Source organism: Anomaloglossus baeobatrachus, chromosome 1 (genome assembly GCF_048569485.1).
Source record: "Anomaloglossus baeobatrachus isolate aAnoBae1 chromosome 1, aAnoBae1.hap1, whole genome shotgun sequence".
Classification (NCBI taxonomy): Eukaryota; Metazoa; Chordata; class Amphibia; order Anura; family Aromobatidae; genus Anomaloglossus; species Anomaloglossus baeobatrachus.
The window spans coordinates 547,735,478-547,751,201 of record NC_134353.1 but is presented as its reverse complement, the minus strand read 5'-3'; the positions used below and the strand labels follow the sequence as shown (position 1 = coordinate 547,751,201).

Below are 15,724 nucleotides of genomic sequence, written 5' to 3'. Positions count from 1 at the left end.
ACACTTAACGAAACAGGAAACCGTAATACACGAACTCTGATCACAGAGAGATCATAAAAGATTACTCCTGGTTACCGTCTGGTAATTGTGTAGCAATTAATTTACAATAAACACCTGATCACAGGGAAAAGATCAAAAGAGATTACTCCTGATCACAATTTATGGTAATCATGCAGCAACTGTGTGTATGATAAACACCTGATCACATGGAAAGGATCATAAGAGATCTCTCTTGATCTCAGCCTCCTCATCTTTTCCCTGCGACCAGGTGCTTATTACACATATAACCACTGCATAACTACCACAGACTGAGATCAAGAGTGATTGAATGTTCATTGAATGTACTTTATATACATAGACAGCTTACTGAGAAAGGCTATTGTACTAGCCGAAACATCTAACTGTCATAACTGTCAAACTGTTCATATTTCTTTTTTCACATGAAGAATTTTCAATAAAGCAATCTTTTTTTTCAAAAGAACATATTTTATCCATTTTTTTTTGAGTGCCAAAGTTTTTTTGTATTTTCTGATAGTTTTTACTTCTGAGCACCAATTATAACGGTTGAGCCAGACTCTTTCTTCTTTATTAAGTTGGGTTTTTATGTTTGTCTATCACACACTAAAACAACCTTTAGGCTATGTTCGCACGTTGCGTCGGTGTACCTGCAGTTTATTCTGCACGTTTTCCTTCCCTTGGTTTTTGACCAAATGGCTTCTGACCATTTTTTAGCGCTAAAAACGCATGCGTTTTTGTAGCGTTTTTATTGCGTTTTTAGCGCTTTTTACATGCGTTTTTCTTCTTAAAAATGCATATGCGTTTGTCATGTCATTGAACTCAAAAATAAAGTTAAATGATTCAAATACAAAAATGTCTGCCTTTCCTGTCTTGCTTATGTTAATTTGTTATGATGTCACTTCCTGACGCAATGATAACTCTAAAATCATCAAGATTGAACATGAAAACACTTCATATGTTGCAAATTTAAAGTATACAAACACAGATTTTGATGTCACAAATTAAATAATTTATTTTCAAAGCTTTATTTACGTCATAAAGCCATTTTTATGCACATTTAAACAGATGTGCAACATATAATTGATATTTATGAAAAATACATAATTTTTTATAAACATAAACATAACATTATATCATTATGACATTATGGTTCTGAAAATAATTGCCTGCTGAAATATCCTTGTGGTGGTTGTTGGGAATGCAAATTAACATTTAACGGGGGTTGTATATTAATTTGACTAGATTGTGGTTTTTGAGTTTGAATGCCTGGATGCAAATATTGTTGGGGCACATTTTGATTATATGTATTTGTATTTAGAGAATAAGGTTTTTGTATGTAGATTGGGTTATGGGCAATAGTAGCTGTATTCTTTTGGGCTGGTGGGTTTTTGACGTCATCAAAAAATTGTTCAATTTTAGAAATAATTGCGCCAGAGGAAGGGAAACTACCCTCTTCCTCATAGCAAGTCAGCATCCCACATATGGCTGTCATGCATGTATTTTTTTTCTTCTCATCTTTAATTTTTCGGATTCTACCTGCTATACTAATGCCAAAATGATCAATGTCATCTTCTTTGGCACTAGTATTCAATAATTTTAAGGTTTCGTTACAAATAACGTCCTCCTCTAATTGGATATTTTTGGTGTTTTTTTTTTTGTTTTTTGGCTTAATATATTTTGTGGGACCTGAGGTAATTATTGTAGGTCTAGGTGGTGATTTATCTTGAACAGTACCACTTTCTATATCCCCTTCATGTTCAGATGAAAATTGATCTATATTGGCTGATGGCCCTTCCTGGTGTGGTTGAAGAAGGCTCTCTTGCCCCTCTTCATCATCAACAGGTGTTTGTACTGCTACATTTCCTGAAGTTCTGTTGAGGTGAAAGAAAAAATAAAAAACAATTAAATACAATGTAATTTATTGTGATGATAACATTATTGTCATAAAACAATTTTAACATACTGTTACATGAATACTTACTCTCTAGTTTTCCGACTTGTGCAGAGAAATGACAGCTCATCATAATAGATGAAATTTGGTTTTTTAGGGGAACTGCCACTTTTCATGCCCTCATTCCTTATCTTGTGAAATCTGTCCTTAACTGAACGCCACCTTTTCCGCACATCAAGCTCTATTTTAATTGTGCAATGAAATAAAAAAACACAAAACTTAAATTAATTTTAATAAGTATAGTAACAGTATAAAAACAACTAATTTAACCAAGAAATATACCAATTTTATGTTGTAAGGCTGCATCAGCCTCATGCCATTGTGGGAACAGTTCAGCACAGATTGTTCCCCAACAGTCCATCCTCTTGTTTTTTTGCATGTAGTCAGGGCATGTGGGATCCCAAAGGCATGGCATGGATTCAACCTGTAACATAATTTTACAAATTAGTAAAGAAGTGATTCCTAAATTTCTAAGATTATAAAGCTTGGCATTATCATTATAACATTTTTTAAGCAAAATAATGAAAAATAAATCAGGTACTTACCATAGCAATTAATTTTGCAACATCGATCTTCATTCGCTGGAACCAAGCCATTATAAATTTCAGTAGATCAAAGTTTATCTATTATGAGAAATCACAATAGTAACAGGCACTGAAACATACTCAGCTCTGTATTTATAGTACAAAGGAAGTGATGTAGGTAATGACGTTTGTGCCTGGTTTATTTGCCTACTGCACCTGCGTTTTTGGTTTGGAAAACGCTGGTAAAAAGCATGTAAAACGCACATTAAACGCAGATTATTCACTTCAACATGCGTTTTGCCATTTCTCATTGACTCCAATGTTAAGGAAACGCTGCAGAAATGGCAAAAACAACTGACATGCTGCTTCTTTTTCAGCATGGTTTTTGACCACAAATATGCAAATTAAACGCTGCTGAAAAAAAAGCAAAGTGCAGACAGGATTTCTGCTTTTACCATAGACTTTGCTGGAAAACAAAAACGCATGCCTTTTTGCCCAAAAACGCTGCTGCCAAAAACGCTGCAGAAACGCGGTAAAAAACGCAACGTGCGAACATAGCCTTAAAATTTAAGATTTAGCATCACCATATTTTGATGTCTATATTTTTTTTAACTTTTTTTGCTAATACAATCATATGAGGGCTAGCTTTTTTCTTGATTAGTTTTCGTTATTATTGGTACCATTTTTTTATCACTTTTTATTCCACTTTTTCATAGACAGCATGAACAAAACCGGAAATTGCTTTTTTGTTTATGTTTTCACTGTTTTGTAAAACTGATCAGACAGCTTGTTCCTTAGGTTAGTACAATTACAGAAATAATAATAATATATTTTTTTATGTTTTACTTCTTTCACACAATTAAAAGAGTTTTATTGAAAAAAATATATATTTTGCATCTCAATATTCTAACAGCTATAGATTATTTATTATTTAGCTGACAGAGCTGTATCATGGCTTGTTTTCTTGCAGCATGAGATGACCTTTTCAGTATACCATATCTATTTACATTTGACTTAGTGATTGCATTTTATTACACCTTTTTCAGGGCGTTTGATGAAAAAACTTAATTTTTGCCAAGTTGTTTATTTTAGTTATTTTACGATGTTCACTGAAGGAGTTAACTAGTGTGACAAGTTTATTGATAAGATCATTCTGGATGAGGCTATGCCACATTTTATATATATTTACAAATTCTAAAAACTATTTTTTTACTTAGTCCCCTATTACTTTAAATGGAATCTTTCACCAATTTTTTGCTACTTAATCTGAGGTTAATATAAAAAAAAGCAACAATAAGAGGATAATGTCCTCCAAAAATCAGGGCGGGCCAGGGCGATGTACACACTGCAGCCCAACTTGCTGTGAGTAATACTTGATTTTTGGAGGACATTATCCTCTTATTGTTGCTTTTTTTATATTTAGTGTAGGGACCTACAGACATGAGGTCCCTTGACGAGGGTGTAGGCTTACGTTTTATGGCCATAAATACCAACAAAAACCTCATATTTTTTTGTTTGTACAGGATACAGCCAGGCCCCTTTCTGTTGGGCCTTGCATTGTAGAGTGTCTGTCCGTGCATGATATACAGTGGAGTACGGCTTGGCAGCCCGCCTGATCTAATAGAAGGGCGTTACCTAATAGGCTGCGGGTTTGTGACTGTGTCATCTGCATGTGAACAGCGCTCTATGCAAGCCACTTGTGTGCAGTTTTATCATCTAGCAGTCACCTCCCCTCCATTCCATGAAGGTGTGTGTGTGATGTGCTTCTCCTGCACCTGTGATGTCTCCACTTAGTGGGGGTTTAGCTGTATCCTGCTAGAGCATCAGTTTTTGGCCAGGGCGATGTACACACTGCAGCCCAACTTGCTGTGAGTAATACTTAATCTGAGGGCAGCATACTGTAGATGCAGAGATCCTGATTCCAGCGATGTGTCACTTACTGGGCTGTTTAGTGTAGTTTTGATAAAATCACTGCTTAATCAGCAGAAAATTATCATTAGAGGACTACTTGGCGTGCAGTCAGGTAGTCCAGCATATTCATGATCTCTGTATAACTGCTAGATCTGCAGCAGAGAAAATACTGATTTTATCAAAATGACAGAAAACAGCTCAGTACACATTGCTGGAATCAGGATCTCTGTTTCTACATTATGCTGCTATCAGATGGGGGAGCAAAAACCTGGTGACAGATTCCCTTTAACTTTTATTAGTCTGATTTCTGGTGTAATGCATTGTAATGTACAGTACATACATTGCAATACATTCCACCTGGCAGTGTTACACTGACAGAATGCCTGTTAGACCATGCTCCTGGCATGGTCAAAAAACAGGCCCCCATAGCTGACAGATCAGGATATCATTATTTAACCTCTTGCTGACATGGGATTAATTGGGCTCCCATTAACACATTATGGTGATCCTGAACATTTGAGTAAGAGAGTACTTCCCTCTTTAAAACTTCTAAATGTTGTAATTGCTATTGATTGCGGCATTTACAGGGTTAAATAGCCAGGGATGATTTGGGCAATGGCCCTGGCTGTGGTAACCGGAGCTCAGCTATAACTTATAACAAATCCTGTTATAAGCATGGCTGCCAGGACGCGATGGTATGTCCATTTGTGGAAATGCATTGCAGTATAGGAGGTACTTGTATGTCCAATGTCAGGAAAGGGTTAAAATACCCAACTGGGCTTATATATTTAATATTTTTCTTTTGCGATTTGTGTTTTCTTTCTTTTTTTCCATTTATTTTGTAATTTATCTTATTGTATTCCTCTTTACAGTCTAGAGAGCTATTTGTAGTTTTTTCAAGGCTAGAGCCTACCCTCAGATTTGCATCTTTTAAGTATCCTTTTTGCCATTAATGATTTTAATCCAATACAGAAAACTTCTATATACAAAATTGAAGTCTTAAAAAATAAACATAGCCTTTGGTTGCAATTGGATATATTTGTTGTTGTTTGTTGTACTAAAATATTTTTTATAGATGAGTCTTAACAATGACACAGATCTATGTTTGCAAAAAAAATCTGAAAGCCTAAGTATTTTTGCTGATTTTCCCAAATGAAAATTGCTAGTTCCAGACACAAAATAACAAATATGCAATATGTCAAATTTTTGCAGAAATGAGAAATGTTTGATTAAAGGTTTTTAAGTTGAGTATCAGGTGTATTAAGAAATAATAAAGAATAGATAGCACATAATGTAGTTATTTCATGCAAAAAAATGAATACAGTATTTTGCTTAGGGTAAGCACACACAGCGAGAAAAACGGAGTGAGTGGAATGCGATAAATAAAATGGCATTCCACCCGTACCAATGTTACTCTAAGGGCCGCTCCCATGAGCAATTTTTTTTTTCTCAGCCCTAATCAGACCAAGAAAACAATCGCAACATGTTTCGGGCGAAATCCGATTAATTGTCACCCGCACCCATATAAGTCTATGGATACGAGAGAAACATCGCATTGCACTCACATTACACCGGTGTAATGTGAGTGCATTGCGAGAATCGCACCAGCTGACAATGGAGGAGATGGGGAGATTACTCCCTCCCTCTCCTCTGCAGCGCCCGCCTTGTCCATAGCAGCTGTGCTGTAGTCGTATGATCACAGCACAGTGGCATGACACAAAGCTTACACTCCAGCAGAGCGGGAGCCGAGTGCCATGCGATTGACTCACATTAATGCCCGTGTTTCCCCAGCCTTAACCAAAAAAATAATAGTTATGTAAAGTTTAATTGCTATGGAGAAATTTCTCTTTTAGGATGCTCTGGAATAGTTATGACTTAATAGTTATTAGTTTGGTGTTGTAAAACAACCACAAATTTAACAAAATATACAAGGATCATTCTTACATGGTCTAAGAACTGTTCTGTTAAAAGGAAAAATATTTTTAACAGAGTTAAATTTTCTGCGACTTGTAAGTGTCTATACCATCTGAATGCTACCATTGGTTTTCATGCTGCTTATCTATCCAAAAAATTCTGACATTGGTAGTTTTATTAAGTATTATTCCTATTTGCTATACCATTTGCATATTCAGAATTTGTTTTTGCATATTCATTATATCTAAATATTGAACTAGCGGAAACAGATGAGAGTTTTTGATTCGGCACAACAAAATTCATAAAGATCACTCGTTATCTTGTAATTAGCAATATTGATTTAGAGCAGTGTAATAGGTAGATGAATTAGTCAAAGTCAAAAAATGAACATGAGTCACTTTAAATTGAAGGGTTTGTGATAAAACATAAAAAGGAAAGTTCCAAGACAGAGAAAAAGTAGTATGGAAATAAAGGGTGTGATGCCATAGACTAGCTAGGTGGTCATAGATAGGTCCTTACACAAACACCCCCCCAATAAGGTGACAGCAGCCAACCTACAAAACCCTTATCACCTCTCTGTGTTCAATGGTCACACCAGGGGGCGGAGCAAGGCAGTTGGCCATGCACATCTAGGAGTCCTGAGAGCCTGAGACAGGAAACAGTTTGAAGTTGAGTCAGTTTGAAGTGGAGTGGAGTCAAGTTCAAGAGTAGCAGTCCTGAGGCGTCAGGTCTACAGCGTCAACACTGACCGGTGCCGGGGTCGTAGCCCTGGTACCGTCGCCAGGAAGCAGACGGTGGTGGCCACCTGCAGGAGCTGGGATTACAGCCGGTGGAACCGTAAGAAACGGGGCCGGGAAGTGGCCTGCCGGTGCCGAACTGGGGAATCAATTGGAAACCGGAGCACCTGGAGGGGTACTGAGACCAAGTACGAGGCCCAGAAACCACTGGACATAGTCGAATTCACTGTGGAAGGTCTGGACTTTAGGTCCTTTCCCACCCAAGACCCGACTGAAGACAACAGCCCAACCATAGGGATAGAAAGCCACCGCCCAGGCATCGAGATCCCACGGGCCAGCGTCTGCAGGCAAACGGGCTCTACCGGAACATACAAAGCTGGGGAGCGGACTACCATTGCTCAGGCATAGGAGTCATCATTTCTACCAAAACTGAGGTGCAGGAGAAAGGCGGAAACCACCAACCTGAAAAAGGGGAAAAACACAGCCGGCTGCGGGCACCGTCCACCATCTTGTTTGGTTTACCAGAGACTTCAGTGTGTCTGTTATAGTGAGTACAAAAGTGCCCTCGGGTCGCGCACCGCGCCGCACCGCACCGACATGCCAGCATGCATTTATCCCCCTCGCCACAGCACCTCCCTCGGGCCCCCCGGGACCATCACCCCCTACCCACGGAGGGGTCAACACCAAGCTGCATGACACCGTTCCTGGGAGCCTAGTCAACGGCAGCGGTGGTGTCCATCCATTCACCACAACCCGTGGGTGGCGTCACGAACTCAAACACCTACCTACCCCCCATCCAAAAGCGCCAGCACCCCTTTTCAGAGCGACGTGACCCCCGGGTCCGGAGGCACTCGAGCCACCCACCAAACGAGCCCGGACCCGAGCGGCTCGGCTGCGGCCGAGCGCGGGGCGGTACACATCGACTCTTCTGGCATCAGAAACAGGATTGAACCCATCTACTTACCTGTGGAAGTGCGCCTTGAAGTTATCGTCAGCGGAGTCCCCTTGAAAACTTGCAGAATCCGCCATCTTGTCACTGTCATGTGGCGTGAAGTTTCCCGCCCAAGCCGTCTTCTCCAAGGGCACGAAAATGAAGTCCCGCCCCCTGAGAACAGAGCGGTGCAAAAAGAAAGCAGAGTGCCCCGAGAAGTCCAGGGGGGGTGAAGACCCTGTCCCATGTGACCGAAGGGATAAAGGGCAGGGACTCCAGGACTCTGCCACCCGTCTTGTTCCTGGACCCCGACAGTGCACCATGTCCATTCTGTCCAGCAAGCCAGAATTCCCGGAGCCCACGCCTGGAACAGTGGCGTGGGTGGAAGCCCGGACGACCCTGATGTGTTGCCGCTTGCAAGCCCAGGTGCGGTTCCTGATGGAACGATGGATGGCCGAGATGGAGGAGATATCCGCGGCCGTGCGGGTGTGAGAAGTGGAGGCAAATTTTGGAGAGCGAGTAAGCGACCCACACCCCTATGTCCCTGAGGGACCGGCCGCTGCGGCTGAGGGACCCGTTCTGCCCCTGCTCTCCATGTTGCTTCCCTCAACACCCATGTCAGTTGCCGCTGCTCCCCCGCTCGGTCCGCTGCCCCCGACACCGGCAGCGGAGTCTGTCCCATCCGCCTGTGAGGACCCACCTGGGGAGGCAGCCTGCAGATGGCTGCTCGTTCGGCCTGCACCAATCCTGCTTCCCTGGAAGCTTAATTCCCGGAGGATGCCCACTCCCGATGTGGTCCCGCCTGTCCTGGAAGTGACTGTGCCCAAGCTGCCAAAGGCTCTGGCGGTCCGCCCGGCCAAGATGGAGGTGGATCCCGGCCAGAAGGAGGCCCAGCAGGTAGCACTGGCCATTCCCAGATCCCAGGCCTTGGCTGAGGCGTCGTGGGGTTGTCGCTGCAAGGCAGCACAGCAGGCCACAACACAGCGGGGTTCCCCACCACAGAAGGTGCCGGTCGTAGCCGGCATGGGGGAACTCCAGCTGGGCCCAACCCCTGCACAGAGGGAGCAGGCAGATGCTCCATACTGGGAGCGGCAGCAGAACCAGCTGGGCTGGGAGGTCGCGGCACATGAGAGGCAGAAGGCGGAGTTGCTGGCCCAGACCATTAAGGAGAAGGAGAACCTCCGCAGCGCCACCTATTGGGTGCGGGGTCCGACCCGGGAAGGCCAAGTACGCCAGTTTGACCCCCGCCGTGGATGGTGGTTCATTTTTGAGCCCGGCCTGGAGGCCGAGATCTTTGTCTCCAGGAGGGATGTCTACCCCCACCTTCCAATGGGTCACCCGGACCGTGACCTAGTACCCGGTGAGCTGGTCACGTACACCCGGCATTGCGGGGAGAGGGGCTGTTTCGCTCTTGATGTGAAGAGGAGGGAGAGCTGCAGTGTTCCAAGGAAGCCCCAGTCCCCTCCCCCACCGTACAGCTCCGAAGTCATGGTGGAAGAGGAGTACGAAGAGGCAGAGTAAAAGGGTAGCGGATCCCAGCTACCAAGCTGAAAAGTCCCCATTCGGACCATACTGCCCATCCTCATTGGGACTTTGTTGATTTGCACCATTTTAAAATGAACATGGCTGAAAACTTGCAGGCTACCCAAAAACTTTTCGGCTTGTAAATAATTCCTGGATCGGCCTACCCCGTTTCACAACCTCCGGAGAGGCGGATTGGAGGATAAGCCTGCGGGAAAGTGATGGCCGAGGCCCCGTCACCAATGTAACCGGTGGCGATCCTCCGGGTCCAGGGGTCCCCTGGATGTGGCGCCCCTGAGAGGCAACCAGGGGTGGAGCTCTGTACCCTACCCGTAAAGCAAAACCTGGGCCCGTTCCTGGACTGGGGAAGAGGGGTGCTGCCCATTTGTTAGGGGCAGCATCAAGGCTAGGTTTGTTAGGGTGTGCAAGCAGAAGGACCTGGTCCCATTCCCGTTGTTAATAAAACTGTTTTTATGTTTTCAATGGTTAAAGAATGTGCCTCCCATAAGGGAAGATTTAAAAATATGCTTGAATTGTACAAAAGTTATTATACTTGTGAATATGTTCTATCTTTTCTTTCAGTTAAAGCAACAAAATAAACCGGTGGTGGACGGGCAGCCCGCAAACGGTCTGCATTAAACCAAGGTCTAATGTGACGCCCTGGACTAGCCAGGTGGTAACAGATAGGCCCTTACACAAACACCCCCCCCCAATAAGGTGACAGCAGCCAACCTACAAAACCCTTGTCACCTCTCTCAATGTTCAATGGTCACATCAGGGGGGCAGAGCCAGGCAGTTGGCCATGCCCACCTAGGAGTCCTGAGAGCCTGAGACAGGAAACAGTTAGTCAGTTTGTCAGTTTGAAGTGGAGTGGAGTCAAGTTCAAGTGTGCAGCGACAACACTGACCGGCGCCTAGGTCATATCCCTGGTACCATGGCAAGGAGGCAGACGGTGGTGGCAGCCTGCAGGAGCTGGGATTACAGCCAGTAGAACCCTAAGGGACCGGGTAGTGGCCCGCCGGTACAGAACCGGGGAACCAATTGGAAACCGTAGAGCAGCAGGAGGGGAACTCAGACCCAGTACAAGGCCCAGAAACCACTGGACTGAGTCGAATTCACTGATTCAGGTCTGGACTTTAGGTCCTTTCCCACCCAAGACCCGACTGAAGACAACAGCCCAACCATAGGGATAGAAAGCCACCGCCCAGGCATTGAGATCCCATGGGCCAGCGTCTGCGGGCAAACGGGCTCTACCGGCACATACGAAGCTGGGGAGCAGACTACCATTGCTCAGGCACAGGAGTCATCATTTCTACCAAAACTGAGGTGCAGGAGAAAGGCGGAAATCACCAACCTGAAAAAGGGGAAAAACACAGCCGGGTGCGGGCACCGTCCACCATCTTGTTTGGTTTACCAGAGACTTCAGTGTGTCTGTAATAGTGAGTACAACAGTGCCCTTGGGCTGCGCACCGCGCCGCACCGCACCGACACGCCAGCACGCTTCTATCCCCCCCGCCTCAGCACCTCCCTTGGACCCCCGGGATCATCACCCCCTACCCACGGAGGGGTCAACACCAAGCTGCGTGACACCATTCTGGGAGCCTAGTCAACGGCAGCCGTGGTGTCCAGCCATTCACCACAACCCGTGGGTGGCGTCACAAACTCAAACGCGGCTCCGGCCGTGCATCTACCTACCCCCCATCCAAAAGCGCCAGCACCCCTTTTCAGAGTGACGTGACCCCCGAGTCCGGAGGCGCTCGAACCACCCACCAAACGAGCCCAGACCCGAGCGGCTCGGCTGCTGCCGAGAGCGGGGCGGTACAAGGGCACATAATGGTTATTATTGCAGGAAGGACTGTCCCACCACCTCCACAGCTCTGCACCTTTTCTTTTCACCTTACACTGCTGTGTGTATCCTCTTCAGACTATTTCACTTTGGGCTGGAGCTTCAAACACTCCTAGACCTCTAATGGCCTGGCATGCCATGGCGCCAGCAAGCATGTTTTGATTTGACGATGTGCATCATCCAAGACTCCGACTAGGAAGCAAAAAAACTACTGACTCAATTATAACAGATGCCTGTTCATGCAGAAGCCAAGAACTAAAGTGAAAAAGGCCAAAGAAAATGCTCATGACAAGGGAAGGCAAAAAAAAAAGACACAAAGGACCTAATGATGAGTCGTGAGGTGAATATTAATTTAAGCTTCAAATGAGAAGGAATGGCGGCAACTCACTGGTGAATATTAACGGCAATTTTTATTGCACAATCTGCGGCATTGTTACAATGTAGCCAGGGAGGGTGGAGTGCAGGGGCGCCGGACGACGGTCGTTTCGCACCGTAGCAGGTGCTTCCACAGGTCCGAATTAACAATGTCAGATGAACCTCCCTCTTATGGAGGAATCTGACAGGTGCAACTAAAAAGCTAAATAGCTGATACCAGATAGCAACAGCGCAACAGTATAATCCATGTTACAGATGATCAATCAAAGTCGGATAGAGAAAACGAACACAGAGTATAGAGATAGTTATCAGCAAGGAATATGACAAACATATATCTTATACACTTGCTCCCTCTTCTAATAGAAATGCATTGCTGCTGAAACCAAGAAGGTCTTTTTTTATAATGTAAATAAACAATGTTTTACCTTCTACTTGTTTTTTTATTTTATTTTATTACTATTAAATCGTTTTAAAGGTTATTTATTACTCTATTTTGAGGGGATAAAATCTCCATACATAAGAGAATATACTCTACTGTGCAGAAAAAAAAAAAAAAAAAAAGAGAGCCAAGACCGCATAGGCAACAGCGCTGCAGATACAGAAATCCTAGGAAATAAAAGTCTTGAAATGAAGATAGGAAACCTGGCAGAGAAAGAGATAGGATTATTTTGGACTGTGCAATCTCTAAGAGCCTATACAGACTGCCAAAGAGTACCTCGAGGACTACGTGTCCTAAAGAATATTTCATTCTATCAAGAAGATGCGGTTTTCGTGTCTGAATGGGAGCAAGTCCAACAGGAGTGCTCATTGCGATTTTTAAGCCTGGTGCTAAAAAAGAATGAATCTGAACATACTATAATCACAGAAGAACTGCTGAGACTCCGTAGAGAATTGGAGGGCAGATTGTCTAAAGAGGACTGGTCACTTTTCCTAAAAAAACTGGATAAAAAATTAATTCCTTTACAAAACCAAATAAAGGAAAGGAAACGGGAGAAGTTCTTGCGGGACAAATCTGACTATGAATTAAAAAGGATTTTTTCATGGAAAAAGACACCTAGGAACTTTTCTGCCACTTTTAATTACAATAAAAAATCCAAAAAAAGATTATATAAACAAAACCAAAATGAAAAAAGGAACGCCTGGACGACCGACTCAGACTCGAGTGGGGTAGAGGATTTACCACCCCCTAAGAGAAAAGAGAGTATGGTCCCCACAACTAGTGCCTTTGCAACGGCCCCTTTGGAAAGAGGACAAGGAGAGGAAGGGGCAAGAAAAAATCTTTTTACGGACAAAAAGAAGCAGGTGTCATGGAGAGATTAGATACCTATACCTCTAAGGAAAATACCATCTGGAATTTATCCTCTCATAATCTGGATATTCATATGATAGCTGTGCTTAATAAAGGACTGAATTATTGCATACCAGAGACCTTTAGCTTTTCAGATTTTCAGATTGACCTTTTTAAAAGCTGTCGCAAAATACACCTAGCTAAGTTTTACAATAACAAGAGTGAACCCCAATCAAAAAAAATTCAAGGGGAGAGCCCGGTAACAATTGGCCCATTGGGCTTTTTTGGTCCTAAGAGTGCATTTGGTGATATTAGTGAGGATGCGTTGTTGCTATCTGAGCTGAGTGATGGAAATCTCGATGCTCCTGTTAACAACAATGGGGTTCAATGTAGTAACCCACCCTTTAAAGGAGGCCTAAAATCTACCTTCATTCCTCCTATTGCTCCCGGCAACGTAATAGATCTGTTTCAAAATTTGGTAAATAAGGACATAGAGGCACTGAACTACCCCGAAGCTCCAAAGAACCTGACCTATGCAGAGGATAAGGCGTTAAAAACTATTCAATCGTGGGACGATATCGTTATCCGTAGACCCGATAAGGGAGGGGGTACGGTCCTCTGGCCCAAAAAATTGTACATGGAGGAGGCAGACAGGCAGCTAGGGGATTCCTCTGCATACGAAAGAATTCCGTTTGATCCCACAAGTAGATATAAGGAAAAACTTCGGTCTTTCCTGAATAATAAAGTTGCAAATGGCTTTCTATCCAGCAAAATGGCAGAAAAGCTATTACCTTTATATCCACAGAAGCCACATTGGTACTGCCTACCTAAAATCCACAAACACAGTGAAAAACCACCCGGGCGCCCTATAGTCTCGGGCATAGGCTCTGTTTTTGAGCCTCTATCCGAGTATATAGATTGGCTTCTCCATCCATTGCTGGCTAGAATTCCATCATATGTCAGGGATACTGGCATGTTTGTCTCCACCTTGGATACCTTTGAATGGCAGGAGGGCTTCGCCATGGCTTCTATTGACATAGAAAGTCTATACACTAGAATACCCCAAGATCAAGGAGTCCAGATCATAAAACAATTAATTGTTAATCTAGGTATAGAACATAATATGGCTTGCTTCATAGAGGAAGCATTAAATTTGATTTTGAAGCATAATTCTTTCAAATTCGGGGAACAATGGTTCCATCAATGCGGGGGTACCGCGATGGGTACCCCCGTAGCTTGTTCATTCGCAAACCTTTTCTTGGCTTCAATGGAAGACACATTGGTTTACAGCACCACTAACCCCTTTCTGAAGCACATAAAAAAATATCTCAGATATGTGGACGATATTTTTTTGGTCTGGGATGGGTCGGAATCAGACTTTCAGGACTTCGTCCAGTTCTTAAATGAAACCAACACCCACAACATGAAGTTCACCAGCATGTTTGGAGGTACGGTACTGGAGTTCTTGGACGTGAGGCTTACACTAGAAAATGGTGAGTTAACACGGGAAGTGTTTAGGAAGCCCACGTCCAAGAATTCATTATTGCACTATGAAAGCTACCACCCATCCCATACCAAGCAGTCCCTCCCATTTAGCCAATTCCTGCGTATAAAAAGGATTAACAACAATAAGAAAAAATATGAGGAGCAGAGTGCTGATTTAGCAACCAGATTGCAGAATAGGGGCTACCCACTTGATGTTATTGAAAAAGCCCGGCTCCGTTCCAACTCCAGACCCCCCGGGTTTACAAATAAAAAACAAAGAAAAACTGGGGAAGAAAATTCCGGTAGATTCCTTTTTAGTTTCAAGTTTGGCCCAATGGACAGTATTATCCGGTCCAGTATAAAAAGGCACTGGCACTTAATAGAGGAGGATGTTGATTTATCTACTAGGGCAAAAAAAGGACCATTGGTGACGTATAGAAGGAGCAAAAATTTGGGAGACCTACTGGTACAGAACAGACTTACCAGCCACAAAAAAACATGGTTGGATCGTGCCCAACCTTTGGGTAACTACAGGTGTGGGGACTGTAATTTTTGCTCCTTCCATCTGACAGCTAAAGTCCTAAATATCGGTGAACATAACTTCACCGTTAGACATTTCATCTCATGCAAGACCAAATTCGTTGTATATGTAATCTTCTGCCCTTGCTCCTTCTTCTATATAGGGAAAACCATACGCTGCCTATATGTACGTTTTCGAGAACACTACAATTCCATCTTAACAGGTAAAGGGTCCCCCAGGCTAATTAGGCACATCAGAGAACATCACGCAGGTAATCCAGATGTTCTATCTTTTGCGGGTATATTTAAAATCACCCCATCTGGAAGAGGTGGCGATACCCATAGACATCTCCTACAGAGGGAATCGCGCCTCATTATGGACGTCAAGGCATTGGGTCCTTTGGGACTCAATGACCGTAACGACATGTCCGTTTTTTTATAACGGACACTTAGCGTGTTTAGTTTTCCTGCTCAAGGGTAAGAGAAAGTCCCCCAGCAGAAGTCAGATACCTTTAAATTAAAAGTAGGGCATAGAGTAAGTAAAGAATAAATATAGATATTATATCAAATCCATGTACATACTTACTATCATGAATCTTCCTTTTGAAAAGAGTACTTGTTTTGGCAGATTCATAATCTTTGTTTTCGTAGTCCAGCCCGTAACTCCTTCCCCTGAGTCAGTCCTCATTTTAGAATAAGGTGCA

The 15,724-nt window shown here is 43.5% G+C and overlaps 1 protein-coding gene across 1 annotated transcript; it reads right to left on the bottom strand.

Annotated features, from left to right (window-relative positions):
• Positions 1-1,162: 1,162 nt before the first annotated feature.
• On the bottom strand, positions 1,163-12,536 carry LOC142312804 (uncharacterized). Its single transcript, XM_075351822.1, has 5 exons — positions 12,444-12,536; positions 2,515-2,592; positions 2,252-2,393; positions 2,000-2,150; positions 1,163-1,889 (listed from the first exon to the last, which is right to left on the bottom strand). The coding sequence occupies exons 1-5, from the start codon at positions 12,534-12,536 to the stop codon at positions 1,163-1,165; spliced, it is 1,191 nt and encodes a 396-aa protein (XP_075207937.1).
• Between the last annotated feature and the right edge of the window lie 3,188 nt (positions 12,537-15,724).

Bases quoted from the DNA above. Each gene is read 5' to 3' on its own strand.
- LOC142312804 (XM_075351822.1), bottom strand. From the start codon at position 12,536: ATGAGCACTCCTGTTGGACTTGCTCCCATTCAGACACGAAAACCGCAT. The intron at 2,593-12,443 runs GTACTCTTTGGC...TTCTCATAATAG, and splicing joins TAGGACACGTAGTCCTCGAG to ATAAACTTTGATCTACTGAA. The intron at 2,394-2,514 runs GTAAGTACCTGA...ATTATGTTACAG, and splicing joins TTGCAAAATTAATTGCTATG to GTTGAATCCATGCCATGCCT.